Genomic DNA, 18,770 nt, shown 5'->3' on the forward strand with positions numbered 1-18,770 from the left:
GGCGCGTCACAATTGATGACATCTGTGAGCATTTTCCCAATGTTTCTCGAACAATTGTTCATGAAATTGTTAAACACCATCTGCATTATGCAAAAATTTGTGCAAGATGGGTCCCTCGCGTATCTCAATGAGCTGGCGGCGAAGGACTATGCAGCAGGAATACAGAAACTTGTCACCCGTTATGACAAATGCCTTAATTTGCTTGGAGATTATCTTGAGAAGTAGTTTAAAGTATCCTCTTTCAAATAAAATTGTTTATGTTTGTTAATATTTACTTTTGTGTCTTTATTTCACGAACGGGTACTACTTTCCGGATGACCCTCGTAGATTACATGCCCGCAGAACAAATTAAGGATTTAAGAAAATGTGGGAGGAAGAGTTTTTATGGGTTAATTTGTAGGATGTATGATAGATGCGTTCAGGAGAAGATTTCGTTACAGCAGAGTAAGTTCTAATTCAATAAAAAGTTAAGGCAGCCGGATGTGAGGAATACGGAAGAATAAGTTATATGAGATACTTGGGATCATCAATCAAAGGAGGGATAAAAGAGCAAATTACTACTGGGGGAATGATTAGTTTGGGTTCAGGAAGATAAGGAATATGTTCCCATGATGGCATAACAGGAAAGAGGTCAATGATAGAAAAGAGAATAAGAGTGCAATCTAAATGTGTTCATTTCTTTCAAAGAGTTCGAGAAGGCGTTCGATGCACTAAACTGGATAGAATTGATGAATGTATTACAGAGGATAGAAGAAGATTGAAGGGATAGGCTACTTATCCGCAACCTGATCACGTCTCTGGCTGGTCATTGGAGAGTGGCGGATGGAGAGTCGGGACGAGAGATGTTAGGAAGAGGGAGAAGAAAGAGGTGTCGATTATCACCCGTGATTTTCAACGTATATACGGAGGGAATTGTAAAAATAGCATGGTACAACTGGCGATAGGAATGAAAGTCAACGGAGAATACATAAAATCAGGTTTGCAGATAATCAAACTTTCTTAAATCCAGCCAAGGGGGTTACAATCATTGTAAACAAGACAGATTATGAAGTTTTCGATGGAGGAAAACTAAGGTAGCCGTTAAAATAGGGGGGGGAAACTCGAGCAAATGGTGCAGTTTTCATATCCTGGAAGCGTCGAGGAATGAGGTGGTCAGAGCAGTAGGGATATAAGAAGGATTGACATGAGAACAGAAATTTGCACGGGGAGGGAATTGATGATAGTGACGTTAAGTAAGAAGATTAAGAAAAGACTGATGGAAAATTTGATATGGAATGTGATTTTGTACGGCTCGTAAGCTTGGTCTTTGAATGAGTGTGATAGGCGTAGACGATAAGAAATAATACGAAGAAATGCCAGGCATGGTGGAGAATAGAGTGTGTTGTTGGGAGAAATCAAAAGAAGGCAGGGAAAATGGATGAAAAGCATTTTCATTTGATAGGATTTTGGACGGAATAACGGAAGGTAGAATCTAGCCAGAATTGAAGAGAAGTTACCATTGCGTCGGGTGTCAGGTTTTGCCTTTTTAGGTAAAGCTAAGAAACTGTTCTGTTCCCATTCCAAATATACCTTAAACGGTAGTAATAATAATAATAATATGGACCACGGTTCTCTAAAAATTCCATCTAGATAAACATGCACACTATTATAATCTTTAGCTTACGGAGAGTTGTACCCTCGTCCCCCGAGAAAGAAATTACCTAAGAAGTTTTTGCTTCTATTGCAATACACGTCGATAGTGCTGTCTGCTGTTTTGCGAGTATCTCATCTCTATTGCATGGAGCTGTGCCATGGAAAATAACCCCACGAATTTGGAAGTGCCACTTCTGATGGATGTGTACCTGGGCTTCATCAGAAGTACTCACCTACTTGGTCAACGATCACGTAACTCCAACAGATAAACGGGTTACATATGAGTGCTTTGGGTACTTTTGACTTACCCACAAGTGAAGAAAGTGGAGTGTGAGAACACGGCAGTCTATTACGCGTGAGGAAACCCTTTCCATCTCCGCTACGGCGCAATTGCTGGTATCCTTGCCCGCTCGGCGTCTTCTCTGATGTCTTCTACCGTTCCCAGGGCGACGACCAAGGACAATGCTTTTCTTCTCGAGTCAAATTCTGTGGATGATTCATGTCCTTCTAGCACTGTGGACATGCGCGCAAGATAGAGGAGGCAAGCCAATCAGAGGGGATCACTGCCCCGAGCCTAGAGCAGCGATACCCTCAGACAGGTAGACAGAAGTAGAGTGCAGTTGAAGTTTGCTTCTTTCGCCCCGAACAAGGTACCGCGGAAGCTCGAGGAATTTGCCGAAAGAATTGAAGGTATGTGCCCAGGTTTCTATAAAGTATATTTTTCCGAGGATTTAATTTTTGTACGCCAACACGATTTTCACCAACGCAGCAGAATTTTATTCTACCCTAGACTACAGCTAGAGAAACCGATTGACCAGTGTAGGGAAATCATCCGCGGGCAATGAGAACGTGGAGTTGAATTGAATTTGCATTTAGCAAGGGTTTAATCTCCTATCTAGACTACAATTTACGGCGGAGGTTACCGTGTGACAACGGGAGGGTTGAAAAGTCACTAAATGCTAATTTTTCTAAAATTAAACTTTAAGTGATTTTTAAAAAGGATGATAGAGAGCGTGTTTAAAGCACTATGCCTTTCATTCCATTTGGATGGGGGTATACAGGAAGTTGCGTCCCTCGACCTAGAGTAAACGCTGTCGCAACTTTTGCAGTTTGAATGTCGATCATAAGGGCGAACTTTAAATACGTTACTCTAGGGACATTTCACCCAATGGCTTCCTTGCTGCGAGACGATTACTCGGAGGCAATCTAGCCACAACGGAACTAACGTAGTTTAACCGCTTCAACCAGTGATTGGGAGAGCAGAAAGTTCGCTGACATGGCGAAAGTTTGCGAATCCATTCGGCACATTCCTTACTCCTCCCGCCCCACAATTTAACCCCGGCGAGAAGTTTTAGCTATCAGCCGCGTCTCCCATGTGGAAAATTTGAAACTGTTTCCACAAGCTGGAGGTTAGTGAAGAATGCTACAGCAAGAGGTTCACATTTGCTCTGAAATGTTCCAATCACGTTTTATGCGCCCCCAAACAAGGACTTCACGCTTGCTGCCAGAGTATTATTAATAATAGAGCCCCTAGATGACATTCCTTCCCACTTCCCTCTAGCAGTTTTTATGCAATAATTAGAGGGCATAAAAATAAATTTAATCCACCTACGGTCGTTTTCAGGGGACATTAGTCACTTAAGAGATTGCCAGCTATGGGTCGTGAGAAACCTTGATTCAAAGGCACAGGCACGTTCCACCGTTAAACATTTTAAGCATAGACTGCTTAAGAAACAAACTCGGGAAAGTAACCTCTCTGGTTCGATCCGGGGCCACCTCTTGGGTTCAACAGGCCACCATGGTACCAAATCAATTTATAATCGAACTAATTGAATGATTAGGAAATTAATTGGTTGTATCTATGAAAATGAGTCGGATTCTGTCAAATCTGCGATACACTCATTCCATATAGTATATTAAGATTATTACACCTATAAAGTTTATTTCTTTAGTATGGTGGATGACCTAAGGAACTAATTTCAAATAAAGGCAGAACGTAATGGATTTTTCTGGCATGTAACTGTACCACATGGTCTCGATTTCATTGGGAAACATCGCCAGTCCGACGAATAGGCCGTCGACTTGTGACCTCTATGCAATTGTGAATTTAATGGAAATTAATTCATTTTGAGTTCGAACTAGACTTGCTAAATTTCGGAAGCGTACGAAAGACAGAAGTCGACCCACATTTATTATAACATCCAGCATCAAGTATTAACAATGAAAATGAAGTGTGATTGGTTTCTAGTGTTAGTCATCTCGAAAGTTTTTTTCAAATTCCTTTATCAAGGGACTGGAAATCGCGATAGACTCGCGGTATTGACTGAAAGAGAGTGTTGCATTAGTGGGAAGACAGCTTCACGGGATGCCGGTTCCGAAGCAGAGGCTCTCTGAGGGGGAGGAAGAGGAGGAGAAGCGTGGGGTAGGGGCGAGGAAGTACTCCGCCCCGCAGTGGTTGCAATACCGGAAGCAGAGGGAGGACGACGACGACGATGAGGAGAAAGACGAGAAGGAAGTCGAAGGCGACGCCGCTTCGGACGACTATAACTCCGAAGAGGATGAAGATTGGACATTGGACCGCTCAGCGACCTCGGGGTCGGAGGAGGAGAGCGGGAGCGACGAAGAGTCCTCCAGCGACGAGGATTCGTCGTCCTCCGGTGACTCAAGCAGCTCAGAAGAGTCTGATTCGGAGGGGAGCGGAGGGTCCGAGACTTCCGACGTTGAGTCCTCGTCAGACGATGAGTCTGACGGGACAGGGAGGTGAGTGTCGCCCCGTGGTCACAATCGAAAGGCCCATCATCGGGTGTTTACTTAGGTGAATTTCCATGAAGCGACATTATGACTCGTCAAGGTACATCATTCGTTTGAGAGCAACAACAGTTTTTCTATGGGAAAATTAAAATGTCATTTTTTTTAGACCAAAGTGGCGATGATATTGCACCCCCTTAATGGACGTATGCCTATAGGCGCCGATTTGTGGAATTAAAAAAGCAGAATTTAAACGTTAAATTCACAGTTCAAGGGCGTGTTTGCACGTGCGAATGTATGAAGGATATATATCCTTGTTTCTAAAATGGGAATAGGCAAAAACTAAAGTTGAAAAGCGAAATTTGGAACCCTGACATTTTGGAGGCTGAAGGTGGTCCCTTCATAGCCAGAAAAACTATACATTGTGCGTAGATAAGGAGATGTGTATTCGTAGGTAACTGAATCTATATTTCAAAAAATTAATTTTTAAAAATTTTATGGCACTAAAAATTTTTATGTCATCAATGACAGAGTAAAAGAGAAATTAAAATCCTGCTGCTCTTAAGAGCCCTGTCAGATTTTAAAATATTTATACACTTCTGGTCTTGGTTAAGAATCATTATACAAGCAGGTCCTCAAATTTTTTTAAAGAACTTTTAAATTTTCTTACAATATTGTTGAAAATGTAATTGTGTTCTCTCCCTCAGAAGCAGGTACGTAGTTAACCCATCAGTGTTTTAAATGGAGAGTTTAATCTAAACAAGCATGCATATTGCAGAATTCTATTGGAAGAACATTGAAAGCCTAAAGCCTAATGTTAATTTGTAAGCAAAAATATTACTACAAAAAAGACTTGTTTGGTTTGATTCCCTATGCAATACTCTTTAGTTCTTTCTCCCTATTCTCCAGTACATCTGAATCATCTACTGAAAGGAGCAGTGTTTCAAGCAGAGACTCAGACTGGATTGAAGCAGGGAGTTCAAATTCCTTTCAAGAAGAATCTGACTCCTACACTTCACAATCGAACACCAGCAGCTCGGAGGGGGATCTTTCAAGAAACAGGCAATCGGAGGGAGATAATTGGTAAGCCGCAAACCTCTAATAAGAGTTAAATTTATTAGCTGGCCCTGGGTGATTCCAGAATTCTCCTGATGATTATGCATTAGTCAGTAAAGATGGCGAGAAACTTTTAAATAACTTCATGAAAAATTAAATTTGAATGCTAGGCATATATTTACTCCCATTTTATAATGAATATTTTCACCCTTTACAAACGTGTAAACATTTAAAGGAAACTAAACTTTAATCTTTATCACTACCCTGATGGTTCAAATGAAGAATATATTCTCATTCCTCCTTTGCTCATTTTAAAGCCTAATGAACTATTCCTTAAAAATAACAAGGAACATTGCAAACTGCATCGAAGAGAATTGCTTTCTTCTGGTTAGAATTGTTTTCTAAATTCAATGAGAGCCCAGCATTTACAATTTAGTTTTTCGTGGTTTTAACTTAAATTTTAATCCTATCTACATGGGATGCATCAATACATTTGGAAATCTAATGTGACTGAGCCATGCCTTGAATCAATTAAAAGCGTACCTTGTGCTCTTGCATAAAATTTAAATTAAACAAGTCATTGGTGCAGTTAAGGCAGGTTGAAATTTGAGGCCCGCTCTTTATTTAATCCAGACTACCAGAACAATCTAAAACCCCATAAAAGGTTTTTTCCTTAACTTAATTTAAATTTCACATCCTATTCTGAGCACATTTGCAAGTGAACTCAACTTAATAACACTGAAAATGTTGAACAAATTAAATTAACATAGAATTCAATATGCATTCTACAAAAAGTCAATTTGGAGGGAAAATAAAAATGAACATCAAACTCATTCTATTATTTTTAAATTGGTAAAGGTCTTCTGTGATAAGGTTATCAAATATGTAATGGTTATGTACCCATTTATTGAATTTGATGGGAGAATTGATGCTTCTAAGTGCATTCAAAATGCTTTACATTAATTAACACTTAGATTAGTGGCAACTACTAGTAAACCAGATTAGAGTAGGTTTTAGATGGACTCTGGTATAATGCATTATTATAAAATCTAATCCCTGACTAACTTGATAAACTGTTCTTAAATCCCACACTGACAATTCATTCTTTAGCTCTGCATACTTTCTACTTCCCCTAATTCGTTTTGACTGCCTATTATTTTCCTCTCTCTACTTTGGCTGACCAGCACTCTCCCCTACATTATAATCTTCAGCATTGCAATGAATCTCCTACATTCACCTGTTCTGCCTTCTTCGAATTTCTCGCAAACCTTTCTTCTCCTAGCATGCCTAGCACTTCTTAATTTTCACTTTTCATTTTAATTTTTTCCATCCATGACACTGATCTAAAGCTCCAACAAAATATACTTGTACTCTTGCCTCAATCAAGTTTTTGGGCCATACAACCGTAAGAGTATTCTTTTAAATAATAAGTTCGTGGCGATCACAAACTCCCTTCTCCTGCCTGGGAACAACTGGTGATAGGAAGGAAAGGCGGTGAAGTCATAAACTGTTAGGTGTGTGGGTGATCAAGACTTAGTTTGCCAGTGTCGAAGGGTAGCAAGCATTATAGAGTGCATTGGAAAGTCAGAATAGTTATAGGATGAAAATAAATGTAAGCAAAACAAAGGTTATGCATGTTCTTGCAAAAAAAGTTACATTTTGAAATTGAAGTTAATAAACTAGAGCAAGTGGGAGTTTACTGATCTCAGATGTTTTTGGCCAAAATGGTTCTAGTAGTAGGGACATATGAAGAATTGTTAGGCAAAGAAAGCTTTCGTCAAGAGGGAAGTGATGACAAGACATTTGAGTAACAATGTAAAGAAAAGGCTCATCAAAACTTGGATATAGAGGATGGTTTTGAACATGGGTATGGAGAATTGATGGAAAAGGTGATGAGAGAAGAGGGGATTATTAAGGGAAGGAAAGATGTATGCAGCATATTTTGCTTGGAAACTGAATGTCGAACACAGCAATAGAGGGGAGAACGTTAAGCAAATGAGGAAAAGATAGAAACAAGATTGGGAAGTTGGGTGGAATGGAGCATTAAGGGTTTATGGTAGTGTTAGGCATGAAGTTGTATATATTTTCAAAGGCAAAAAAGATTTTTTATTGTTAAAGTCTGTGCCCATCTAAAATCTACCTTAAATGGTATACAACCTGATAAATAAGTGTTCCTTGTGGCATGATTTCCTAATGCTACATACAACATTCTTAAAGTTCAGTAAAAATATGATAATACAGATTTTATTTTTTTAGATGAAAGTTACCAACTATGCAACTGTTATGCCTCATATGAAACAACTGCTATGAAGTGAACCAAATTCTACAATTGAAAGTGAAAAGACAACATCGCTTTTCCAGCAGGAGGAACTTCTCAGGATCCAGTGGAGCACTTCACAGAATGCAACTAACAGTTTACGCCTTCCTAGTTAATATATATTGTTTTTGCTTCTATATTTACAAATAAGAGTTACTATTAAAATGTGCCATTTATTTCCTAATGAAATGATTACCAAAATTATTTTTCTCAATTATTGAGTGAAATTTATATTTAATGTATACATAGTTTCTGACTTTAGTATTATGGCCTGCATTGCAGTCAATAAAACATTTAATGTGGATACCTTAAAGTAGATAATATTTAGTTATATTTTAATGTTATATTTTCATGAATAAATATTTTATCAAGATATATTCTTTCTCCCACTGGAAAATATTTGATTTACATTAAACTGCAGCCTAAAATCATACCTTACATCAACGAAAAAGTAAACTTGAAATCTGAAAAGTTGGTGATATTGAGTGAACTGTAGGGATGGTTTCATGTACTCAACAGAGTTGCTGACTTGAGGTACTTGTGTAAGATTAGATAACAATCTTTGTTTTCCAAATGACAGATTGTGGAATTTAATCTGCAGGGAAATTAGTAATCATGGCTTCAACAACCCTAGAACCTACTCCCCAAGTTCTTTGTATGAAAAACCTTGAATTCACAAGGAAACTAAGATTGTAACTAATTTTTTGGTCTTTGAATTATTTCATGTTGTGATGTACACACTAAATACTCAGCCAAAAATATCAAGGATGGCGGTATGGGAAAATATGTAACTGCAGGGAAAAAAGTTTGCAAGCTTGTTTGTTTCAAAAGTAAACCTGAAGGGCTCCCTGGTAAAATAACATTGGAAAAAGTGACCTTACATGAATGTTTAAAAAAAATGTTTTTAGTTGAATACTCAGCCAAAATATTAAAAAGTAGCAAAAGAAAAATATGTGGTAACATTTTCATTTAATAATTTTTAAGCAAGAAATGAGCATTACACTAGCAGTGCAACCAGTTAAATCTTAAATGGTATGAATGTAAGCGGAGAACACAAAAAATGCATAGGAAAAGGTAGACTTGCAGTAACAAATCTATCTTTTCAGAACTCAAATCTCAATTTTAGTTCACCATGACTTGTGTAAAATGTACTTAAAGCATGAGCGCAACATTTGTATTTAGCACCTATAAGTGAAATTAGCAGAGCGAGAATAAGTGAGCTTTTTATGCATCTTATCACACTGGGTAAAAAGCTTTATTTTTGCCAAATATGGCTTTGTATTTTTCTTTGTGGTTGTCCTGATAGATAGTAGCTTGCTTTCCTCTTTCGTCCTGCTGAAAAATGATCCTGGGCCATAGTTCAGCTTTCTATTTATGTCCATGACCTTTTAAAAAGTCAGACTAAAGCATATTTACTTCAACCAAATACATGAACATACTTATTCATATCTCTTCTTTAACTACGGTACAGTTTTTATGCTCTATCCCAACAGGGAAGTAGATGTTTAAGGAATTGGAAATTACACCAAAGAGGCTACTTTTTAAGGTAATCCAAACCTTAAAACTGGCTTTTGCAGAACTATTTTTATAGTTTGCTAAGGTCAAGTTTCTGTAGCTGGGAAATAATTTTTCTATAATTATTTAAAAGGAAAACTCCATTATAAAGTCACGTAAACCTTTGGATAGCAGATGATAATTAAAGAAATGTTTACATGTTCTATTTAAAAAAGTTAATATTTCAAATAGTTAAACTGACCAGGATACCAGATAATTCTCAAGTTCTCCTTAATGCCCATTTCACATGTACATCTATCCACTTTCTTGTTGGCTGGTCTACTTAGGAGCTTGCTGGCTATGGTCATCTAAATGAATGTTTTTTTGTAGACAGAATTCAACTTGGGCACCTGGAAGGAAAGTATGTAGTAGAGATCAGTCAAAAATAATCCATCCACAAGGAGAAGAAAAAACCTTTTTAAGATACAACCATTGAAAAATTAACCAATTTCAAATCTTCAATGTGATTATTGAGAAATATTTTTAAGAAATACTGGGTGTGGCAACATAACTTCCTTTTTTCAAAAGCAAAACTTTTTTTTTAAAGAAGGTTATGTTGCCGCACCATGTACTAATGATAATGCATTGACGAGATTTACTTGCTTTGATTACTCATGTTTTACTTTGATTACTCGTATTTTACTTTGATTACTTGTATTTTTGATTTTCTAGATCCCATTCCACATTAAATTTGACCAAATACCCTATTCGGTAACAGTAATTGGTTGAAGATGGTATTTAGATTTCTGATTTAAATAAAAAAAGGATGTTTTATGCCATATTTTTATGCATCAACCATAAAATTCCATCAACACGTTTTTACCCTCCTTTGCCTAAATGTACTCAATGGGAATGGTGATCCAGCATGAAAGTATAACCCATTTGCCTAGATTTTTCTAACAGTTGGCAAATACTTTTTTAAACTCGAGACCCAGAGACTCTAAGATATTGCCCTGCACAAGGGTTCCACGCACGAGTATAGACAAACAATGATCTAGCCTAGGAACATAGTATGACAGTGATTTGCTAAGTTTGAGTGAATTTGAATTGTTCTTGAAATAAAAGATTGTTCAATGAAATACCAAAAAAATTGATAATAATACAATAAAAACTGGCAGTCATTGCTCCGGAAAATATTAATAATTTTCATGTTCTTCCAAATATGTATATTGACATTAGTTGATGAAATTTGCAGACAGAAATTTCAAATGACAGACAATACATGAAACCTTGGAGAATAAATATCATTCCTGAATTGCCCTAATGTGGGTGCTGTTGATTTCTTAAAGCTTAAAGGAATGGTACAAGAATTACAGAATTTTTGCAACAGATATCATCTCAAGATGACTTATTTCTGTGCTCTCCAAAAAAGACAATGAATATGAATAAAATGGCTAAGTTAGGAACAGGAAACAAATAACAGTGCAATTCCAGATTCACAATTGACTTTATGATCACTACTGCAGCATCACCAGTGTAAGTATTAAGCTGGAAACCATTAGCTACTAAATGAAAATTCAAAATTTTCTAAAATTAAGTTCTTTCAAATCCTAGATCTTAGAAAGTGTAACAGAATGGTGATGCTAGATAAAATGACACTTTTTTGTGTTACCCTAAAATAAATCAAATAACCCATCCTAGATATGTGATTTTTGTAAAGAAAGTTTTTTAAACTAAGTAAATTTAGAGACAGAGAAACAGAGGGCAGAAAGGATGGAAACATACTTACTTGAGATGAAGAAAGAGGATAGGATTCCCAACAGAGATGACTGCTGGAACCAAATCCAACCCATTATGGTTCAAGTGAACCTTTACTCCCACCATCAGCCTCCTTGTATGTAAAAACTCCTGCCCAACAGAGCCTGAACTGGAATTGCTTTTACACTTGATTCTAAAATTTCCCTCCATGGACTAACACTGAAAACAGAATTTAGCAGACGGTACTGAGGTAGTGGATGAGAAACCCAGCCTGGGTTCTGCGGCAAAACCATTGCTTTGGTGGCACAGATTTCATTGCCAAGCCTGGTCAAAATCATAATTATTACCATAATCAGAGTTGTACCTGGAGAGAACTAAATACGGACTGAAAAAATATAAAATTGTAGTAATATCTTTATTTTTTTACAATAAGTACAACTTGAAATTCATTTGACACATTAACTACATTTCAACTTTAATTGTTGTTAGATAGTGATGCATGACTATCAGTCTCTAGTAAAAAAATACAGTTCAGAGGATATTTATTTTTTCTCAAAACAGATGTGGGCACCACAAAGCATCAATAAACACCTTTGCAACATTTGCTCCCTTGTTGAAAATACAACCCAAACATCACACAAACCTGTGACTCATCACACAGTTCCTCTTCTCTTTAGGGAAACAAAATAAAGCAAAATAATTATACAGTTAGTTTCTTGGTCACTGATCTATATGGGTAAAAAAAATAACAGTAAATATTTCTTTATTCATAACAAACTTATTTTTGCAGATAGCTACTTTGATTTCCCTGAATGTCTATTTTTACACAGAAAATGAAAATGGTTTGTTTGTGCAACCTACACCCATCAATGTTGGAACTGAAACACAGGGTTGCAGTTCCACTTCACTCGCTGACACTATTTTCCTATGTACACACCCAATCAGTGATTTATTCTTTTATTGTGATTTAGCCTAAGAGTTCACCAAAGAATTTATGTTTACAGCCCATTTGACTTTTCCAAATGTCACAGTATGCCAATATAAGGGAAATCTGTCTGCATTACATGCCTTGGACTCCCACAGGAGTCTATAGATTATACCACTTTTACAGGGGACATTTAATTACTTTTTTATTCAACATTTTTTGAAAATAAATTATTTTATGCATTACGGTAAACATATAAAATGCCACACTGAAATAAATCATCTTTTAGATCATTATTTACCACATATTTAAAGATATACTGACATTAATGATATCACATCACTAAATGATATTTTCACAGAAAAGCTTAAAAACTTCGAGAAATCACAAAACATGAAGTAATAGCTTTACTAACGTTAAAAATCAAAGGTCTAAGCATATATGTATACATAAATCTATCAACCTGGAATTCTGTCAGGCAAGACAACAAATTAAACAAAAAATGATTTAAACATTAAATTTATATCATGAATAGCTAAAACTGAAACCATGAACTGCTTTCAAATTAACAGATTCAATTATGATACATAATAAATTGATAGCACAGCCTTTGTTAAGTGACTACAACCAGAATATTTGAGAACTTAAGACAAAAATACAAAACCAGATTGCATTTGCAAACTTCATCATGGCTTCCCAGTCAACTCAATGCTATTCACAATCATGTAAATTACAATTCTGATCTCTAGGACAAGGAAAACCTCATCCAACAGAACTCCATCAAAACATAAAAACAAGAATATAACTAAAAATTAATTGAAATATAACCTTTGCAATTTAAATTCCAGACAATACTATAAACATTTTAAAAGCTGTGCAGTGCAAAAGGAAGACTTAGCATATCCCAAAATACCCTTTTCTCCCAAATTATTGCAGCAAAAGTTAATACATATGTATAAATTGATTTTTATGGCCAAGAACATAAGTTAGCTACCAATTTTGATTGAAATAGCAGAGCCATTTGGCCTTTTGATGACTTCTTCTAGTCCATTTGAATGAATTTTTTTAAATAATAAGGTGATGATTATTTAGGTTGAAAGTTTAAGGCTTGAATCAAGAAGTTAAAGAAATAAATTGCCATGAAAATGAATTTCCATCTTTTCAAAACTTACCTCAACTAAAATGTTGGGTCATATCCTTTCATTTCAAATATATATATATATTTACCCCAAACGCGGGAATATAATCAAAGGATCAATGAAAAACTGCCAAAATGATGAGTTTTTGGGGAAAACCACAAATGACTCATTCCTACAGGTCAGCACTAACTTACTGAGGGCTTGGCCCTAAAACTAGAGATGAATCCATGAGATGAATTTCCAAAAATATGTATGTATATTTTTCAAGATAGGTACACACGGTAGGATTCATTAAGTTCCGACTCATTGAGGGCATAGAAGCGTTACCATTTTTGTAAAAAAGACAATGAAGCAAAACTAAATTACGGCCAAGCCTCTCCAGTAACATTAAAATTTTTAAGTCTTGGAAATTGTTTTTACTCTTTTTATCATTTGTCCACTACCAGACTAACTCAGTTATCAGATTCGTTTGAGTATCTGAATACACTGATTAATTTTAAGTGCTAAATTTTGAATTAAAAAATCACTGAGACAACTTCTTTGATGAATAAAGTCCAGCCTTCAATTGACACATTGAATGGTGAAATCTTAAGCATAAAGCCACTTCAAAAAGATGAAAAATAAACATACATTTAATGGATGCTAAACAATAAATAGTTTCATTCAGTACATATTAATCCTGCACAACATGCACTTTGCACAAGTTAATATTTTTCAAGAGTATGAGTGGGATCTGTACCATGGAGTTACAAGAATGCAACACTGTTGTTATCAAATTAATTCCTTAAATTTTAACTGCGACTCATAATGCCCCCTAATAATTACTTTTATGCTATTTCAGTCAAGTATAATTTGGTTTTGTTCCTTTATGGATAAAATAAGGAAAAAAATTTACATAAAATCCATTTTTGGTAAAAATATACACATAGGTACAATATATCCAAAAATCATCAATGTGAATGATTTGAAGAGTTACCCAATATGACGAACAGTAAGAATAATATGAGATTTTTAGCAAGCTTGGTATAAATAATAGAATTATTAACAGTACTCTATTAAATAAAGAAATAACATACGTCAAGTAACAAAATAATGATAGCACCAACATAAAAAAATCATTATATTTCTCCATAACATAAAAATGCAATCAAATTCATAATCGGAATGTTTCACTAAATAATTTGAAGTGCCACTAAGGTCCTATAGAGGCCCTATTAAGACTAATTGTTCATGCAAACATATCCAGGACTAAAGAATGCAGCAGTTATTGAGCCATATGCATTGATAATTAAACATCCCATACCAATTAATATGGCTATTTCAAGATATAACTTGCATGCCTGAGATGACACACCAGAAGCCAACTAAATTGAAGAGAAAATTGAATCTCATGTGATAAAAAAACCAAAAATCCAAATTAACGACAAAAAATTTGTGATACATTTAGCTAAGTGATAATGGTTCCTATAGTAACAAATTTATACATCTTCAAATATGCATTGTATGAAAGGAACTGGCACACTTTCTCATTACATTGTGATGATCATTCATTCCATGTTTCCACTTCACAGCCAACCAAAAACTTCTACAATAATGCAATATTTATAAATTTTAGCAAAAATCAAAACTATACATAATGTTAGCGATATATGTATGAAATTTTATGTCAGCAAACCACAATGGGAACATTATATAAAAATGATGTATTATAATCAACAATGAATGCTAAAGAATGGAAAGAGCTTACAGATTAGAAAGTTGTTGAGTGATCACCAAAATCTTACATAGCAGAACATCAGTTTTGTAGATCAAAAAAGTTTTGTACCAATACTTATTTTACATTTCAATCAGAGCAAGGTATTACATGAAATAACATAATTTAAGTTGTATATCTGACAGGGTAACCAACAAGTAAATCACAACTGAAAAATATTATAAGTTGTACCCAGTCTTGTAAAGACGTGTCACAACCGTAAATGAAAAAAACATTTAAGTCAATCAGGAAAATTAACTAAACTTTCAGATGCCCACCACTCAGAAAGACGAAATGCAAGTATGTGAATGTTATGGAAAATGCAATGGACAGTCTGATGAAAGGTGGGCAACTTTACCGACGGCTCCACCTTGACAGATAACCCTGGTAAAATAAGAGGCTGCGTGTGGGAGGAGCGACCGTGTGAACACAGGACCCGCCATAGGAAGCCCCAAGTTGGGAGGACAGGGGACCAGTTGGCGTGTGATGGGAAGATGAGGAAGGAGGAACAGAAAACACAGAGGGGTTTCCAAGCTTCCTTCCAGAGGCAGTAGCATCTTCGGGAAGGACAGGGAGATCCTACAAACATAGGAAAATAATATTACATCACTGCTACATTGTTATTGCACCCAATTGGGTCTCCCTACTGAATTACTCACTACGCCAATGAGAACTGGCATTACTTTCACCTTAATTTACCTAACTTTAAGAGAGAGTTTGGTTCCTTGGTAATGTGTTGTTCTGTCAAATGCCATTTACTCGTAGATACTTACATTTAGTTTCGTGATAAAATGACAGAAGATTCTTTGCATATTACTAAAATATGACAAATTTTGATATGCATAATCCATGGTCTCTAGGATCATTGGCAGTGTTTAATCACAGTTACGGAATCAATTTTTCAGGATATAAATGTACTTACTCTGATGCTAACCAAAGGAAATCTTTTCAACTTATTCCCAGGTAGACTTTTATTCTGTGGTTAGTGAGAGAGGAAATAAAGCCCTACATTTGGTACATAAATGACACACATAAAGTAAGAATCAGAAGAAAAAATTCTGATAAGGCTGCAGAGTGAACTGGGCGTTCAATTTCAAAATGCTATGTTATTCATGCAATTACTTAGCATGGACTTAAGTCGGTTAGCCAAAAGACCATGTGATCGGAATCCTTACTGCTCCAATTTGTATGGATAAGACTGCATTGCTGTAATGTGTACAGTGCTATCGTAAGGAACGATTTAAATGGAAAACTTACAGCTCCAATTCTATATCTACTATCCATTGATAAAATCTGCCGCATTGATTAACTAAGGTTGAATTGAGGTGGTGAGGAATTTCATCACAGCTTCTCTGGCATGTAATATAGATACACACCACCATAGCTCCACGGTAAAAGAATGCAATTACCTTCATTGCAGTTAAGTAAAGTAGAATGGGAGGGGGGGAATGGTAGGTAGGAGAGGGAATGGAAGAAGAAGGTTAAATAGGTAGACCTAGCTAATAGTGATATACTTTACATGTAAATCATATGACAGTAAGCTGCATCTTGAGCATTACTTGCTATATTGAGTTTCTTGTTATATGCTGTACTCATCATATGCAAACTCCATGGTGTATACATGGGTGAACTCTGGATATTTATTGATTTCCATTGTAATTTCCTCTATCCATGAGGAAATAATATATTTTACTGAACACTGATACCAGTGCCACACAGATATCAATATTAATATAAATGTAAACATTCTTGATCACTGAATGATATCAAATTTTGAACAGAGAGTATTTGAAATACAAAAGAGAGTAATCCAAATACATATTTTAATTTTGAAATAAGTACTTTTGGAACTTTTAAAACATCTAAATTTTATCATAACTTATTGGGAATAGGGTAAACTAAAACGAAGAATACAACTTACCTGGCATTCTGATATAAAATCTAACAGCCTTAAGCACAGCATCCTACTTGAATTGGTAAGCTTCCTCAAACTGGAATTAGAAGCAAGGGTAGATTTGAAAAACCCATAGATCACATATATGCGCAAAAAGAAATTATTACTTTTATCAAAAAGCTAACATGATGATTGTACTCTTATATAGATATTTAGACCTACCTGGTTGGCCCAACAACAACCCAGGTTGACCAAAATATTGATACAGATATTTCAATCTTCTTGCTGAATTTTTGATAAAAAGCATCAAGCATCCATTATTTCTAATGTGAAATGCTTGACAACGAAATGCTAACATTATGATATGTGCAGTTAAACAAAATCATTTCAACTTTCCCTAATTAATCCTTCCCCCTCCATAATCCTAAAAATTTTCATCAATTTCACTTTTTAAAATTACACAATAATGCAAAAAAAATCCTCTATGATAATGATATTATATTTTTCCATGGCCAGTTCTGGGTTGATACTATGGATTTGAAAAATAACACTATTTCAATAGTTTTTACAATGGTAATGCAAATAATCATCTAAAGGACCTCAAGCATATGAAAACCATTCCTATTAATAATTGGGATTTAAAAATTAATTTACATCCTATTTTAGTCCATTCATAAATTACAGCTGAGTTCAGTTCTTGATTGCAGCAGCCAATGTTTTAGTTGCCATTTGAATAAACTCAAATATTTTGGCCTAATAGTAATGCCTACAATCTCAGAAAATTTTAATCGTCAAGAAAATAAAGTAAATAGAAAATTGTTTGAAGAAATAATTTGTGAAAATGATCAATTTCAATGGTTCTGAGCTCTAAATTTGCTTAAATACATATGCAGTCTCCACGTTATACAACCCTTGAATTATGCAAATCTGTAATTATGTAACCATACTTCTCAGAAGATATTGCTTTACTTTAGCAGTTTCCAAATATGAGCACAACAAAAATCTAATGTGTATACATTTATCAACATGCATAGAAAAGAATGCTAGGGTTAAGTTTTGACAGGAAAACCACGAAATGCTGTTCATTAAAATAATGATTCTAATGGCTTTATATCCAACACCCAATGATTTTTTATTCAAATTTCTCTTAAAGATAACTGCTCTTCTGAGCAGTTATTTTTAAGAGGAACTCTTAAAGATAACTGCTCAGACTCTCTCTCCACTCCATCTAACATCTTCTCCTCCACTCATAGAGGAGAAGATGATAGATAGCAGGAACCAACTCACCTTTCTTCCTCACAAAGACCTCCATTGACAATGGCATGGCACACTTCTGCATTTGCTTGAGCATCAAACAATGGAACACCAAAACTGCAATCCAAAAGAGTCCACTCATCAAATTCCGAATTTGTCCCACTGCCGATGGCACCACATTCTGCCTCTTGGAAAACACCATCTCCCTTTGTGTTCACAATTCTCACACTGTCCACACTGCCTTTGTCATCCACAGTCGCGGCAGTTGGCAACTCTACTCCTTCCAGAGCATCCAATTCTTCGGCCAAAATTGCTGCACACTCTTTGTCAGTGACCCCATTACGCGGGCTACTTCCTTGAGACTTGCGACCTTCTGGCGTCCTCCTCCCCAATGATGATCTCGGACTCTGCTCTACTTCCAAGCATAAACCAGCACTACTGTTAAATGCACTTGTATGGTGGTACCTGTCAAGTGAAATTTTTAAAATACCTCCTTCAATGGGAAAATAAATATTTAAACATTATCCACTTCATATATGATTCAGTGAGCAAGATTCTGTGCCCATGTGAGAGAATTGAGCACACCTTTCTACGCAACTTATGGGAGTTACCATCACATAAGTTTGCTGTGTCCACAAAGCCATCTTAAAAGCTGGAAACTTCCAGAAGCAGCATGGAATTAAAAGACTTAAAATGGTGCACAGTACTGAATGGATTTGAAAACTGGTTTTTGAGTTAAAAGGGTGAGTTTGAGACTTTTGAGATGAGGAAATGGAAAAGAATTGTGAAATTAATTTGGG

The 18,770-nt window shown here is 35.7% G+C and overlaps 2 protein-coding genes across 2 annotated transcripts in view; one reads left to right on the forward strand and one right to left on the reverse strand.

The window, feature by feature from the left end:
- The first annotated feature begins 2,222 nt into the window (after positions 1 to 2,222).
- Positions 2,223 to 8,016, forward strand: LOC139686794 (uncharacterized). Its single transcript, XM_071583842.1, has 4 exons — positions 2,223 to 2,322; positions 3,923 to 4,392; positions 5,290 to 5,463; positions 7,693 to 8,016. Coding segments are annotated over exons 2-4 (570 nt in total). The 5' UTR covers positions 2,223 to 2,322; positions 3,923 to 3,997; the 3' UTR covers positions 7,694 to 8,016.
- Positions 8,017 to 11,428: 3,412 nt separating this feature from the next.
- LOC139695367 (protein FAM91A1) overlaps positions 11,429 to 18,770 on the reverse strand; it is a 35,032-nt gene continuing 27,690 nt past the window's right edge. Inside the window, exons 15-17 of the mRNA XM_071594093.1 lie at positions 18,004 to 18,435; positions 16,744 to 16,813; positions 11,429 to 15,401 (exon numbers count right to left, since the gene is read on the reverse strand). Coding sequence (XP_071450194.1) covers positions 15,177 to 15,401; positions 16,744 to 16,813; positions 18,004 to 18,435 — 727 coding nt within the window. The 3' untranslated portion in view covers positions 11,429 to 15,176. The remainder of the gene's footprint in view (positions 15,402 to 16,743; positions 16,814 to 18,003; positions 18,436 to 18,770) is intronic.

The sequence above is a fragment of the Hetaerina americana genome, unplaced genomic scaffold, assembly GCF_022747635.1.
Source record: "Hetaerina americana unplaced genomic scaffold, ioHetAmer1.1.p SCAF_1, whole genome shotgun sequence".
NCBI classification, from domain to species: domain Eukaryota; kingdom Metazoa; phylum Arthropoda; class Insecta; order Odonata; family Calopterygidae; genus Hetaerina; species Hetaerina americana.

Excerpts from the sequence above, each read along its gene's own strand:
- LOC139686794 (XM_071583842.1), top strand. The coding sequence starts at position 3,998 with ATGCCGGTTCCGAAGCAGAGGCTCTCTGAGGGGGAGGAAGAGGAGGAG. Across the intron at positions 4,393-5,289 it reads GAGTCTGACGGGACAGGGAG|TACATCTGAATCATCTACTG; the intron begins GTGAGTGTCGCC and ends CCTATTCTCCAG.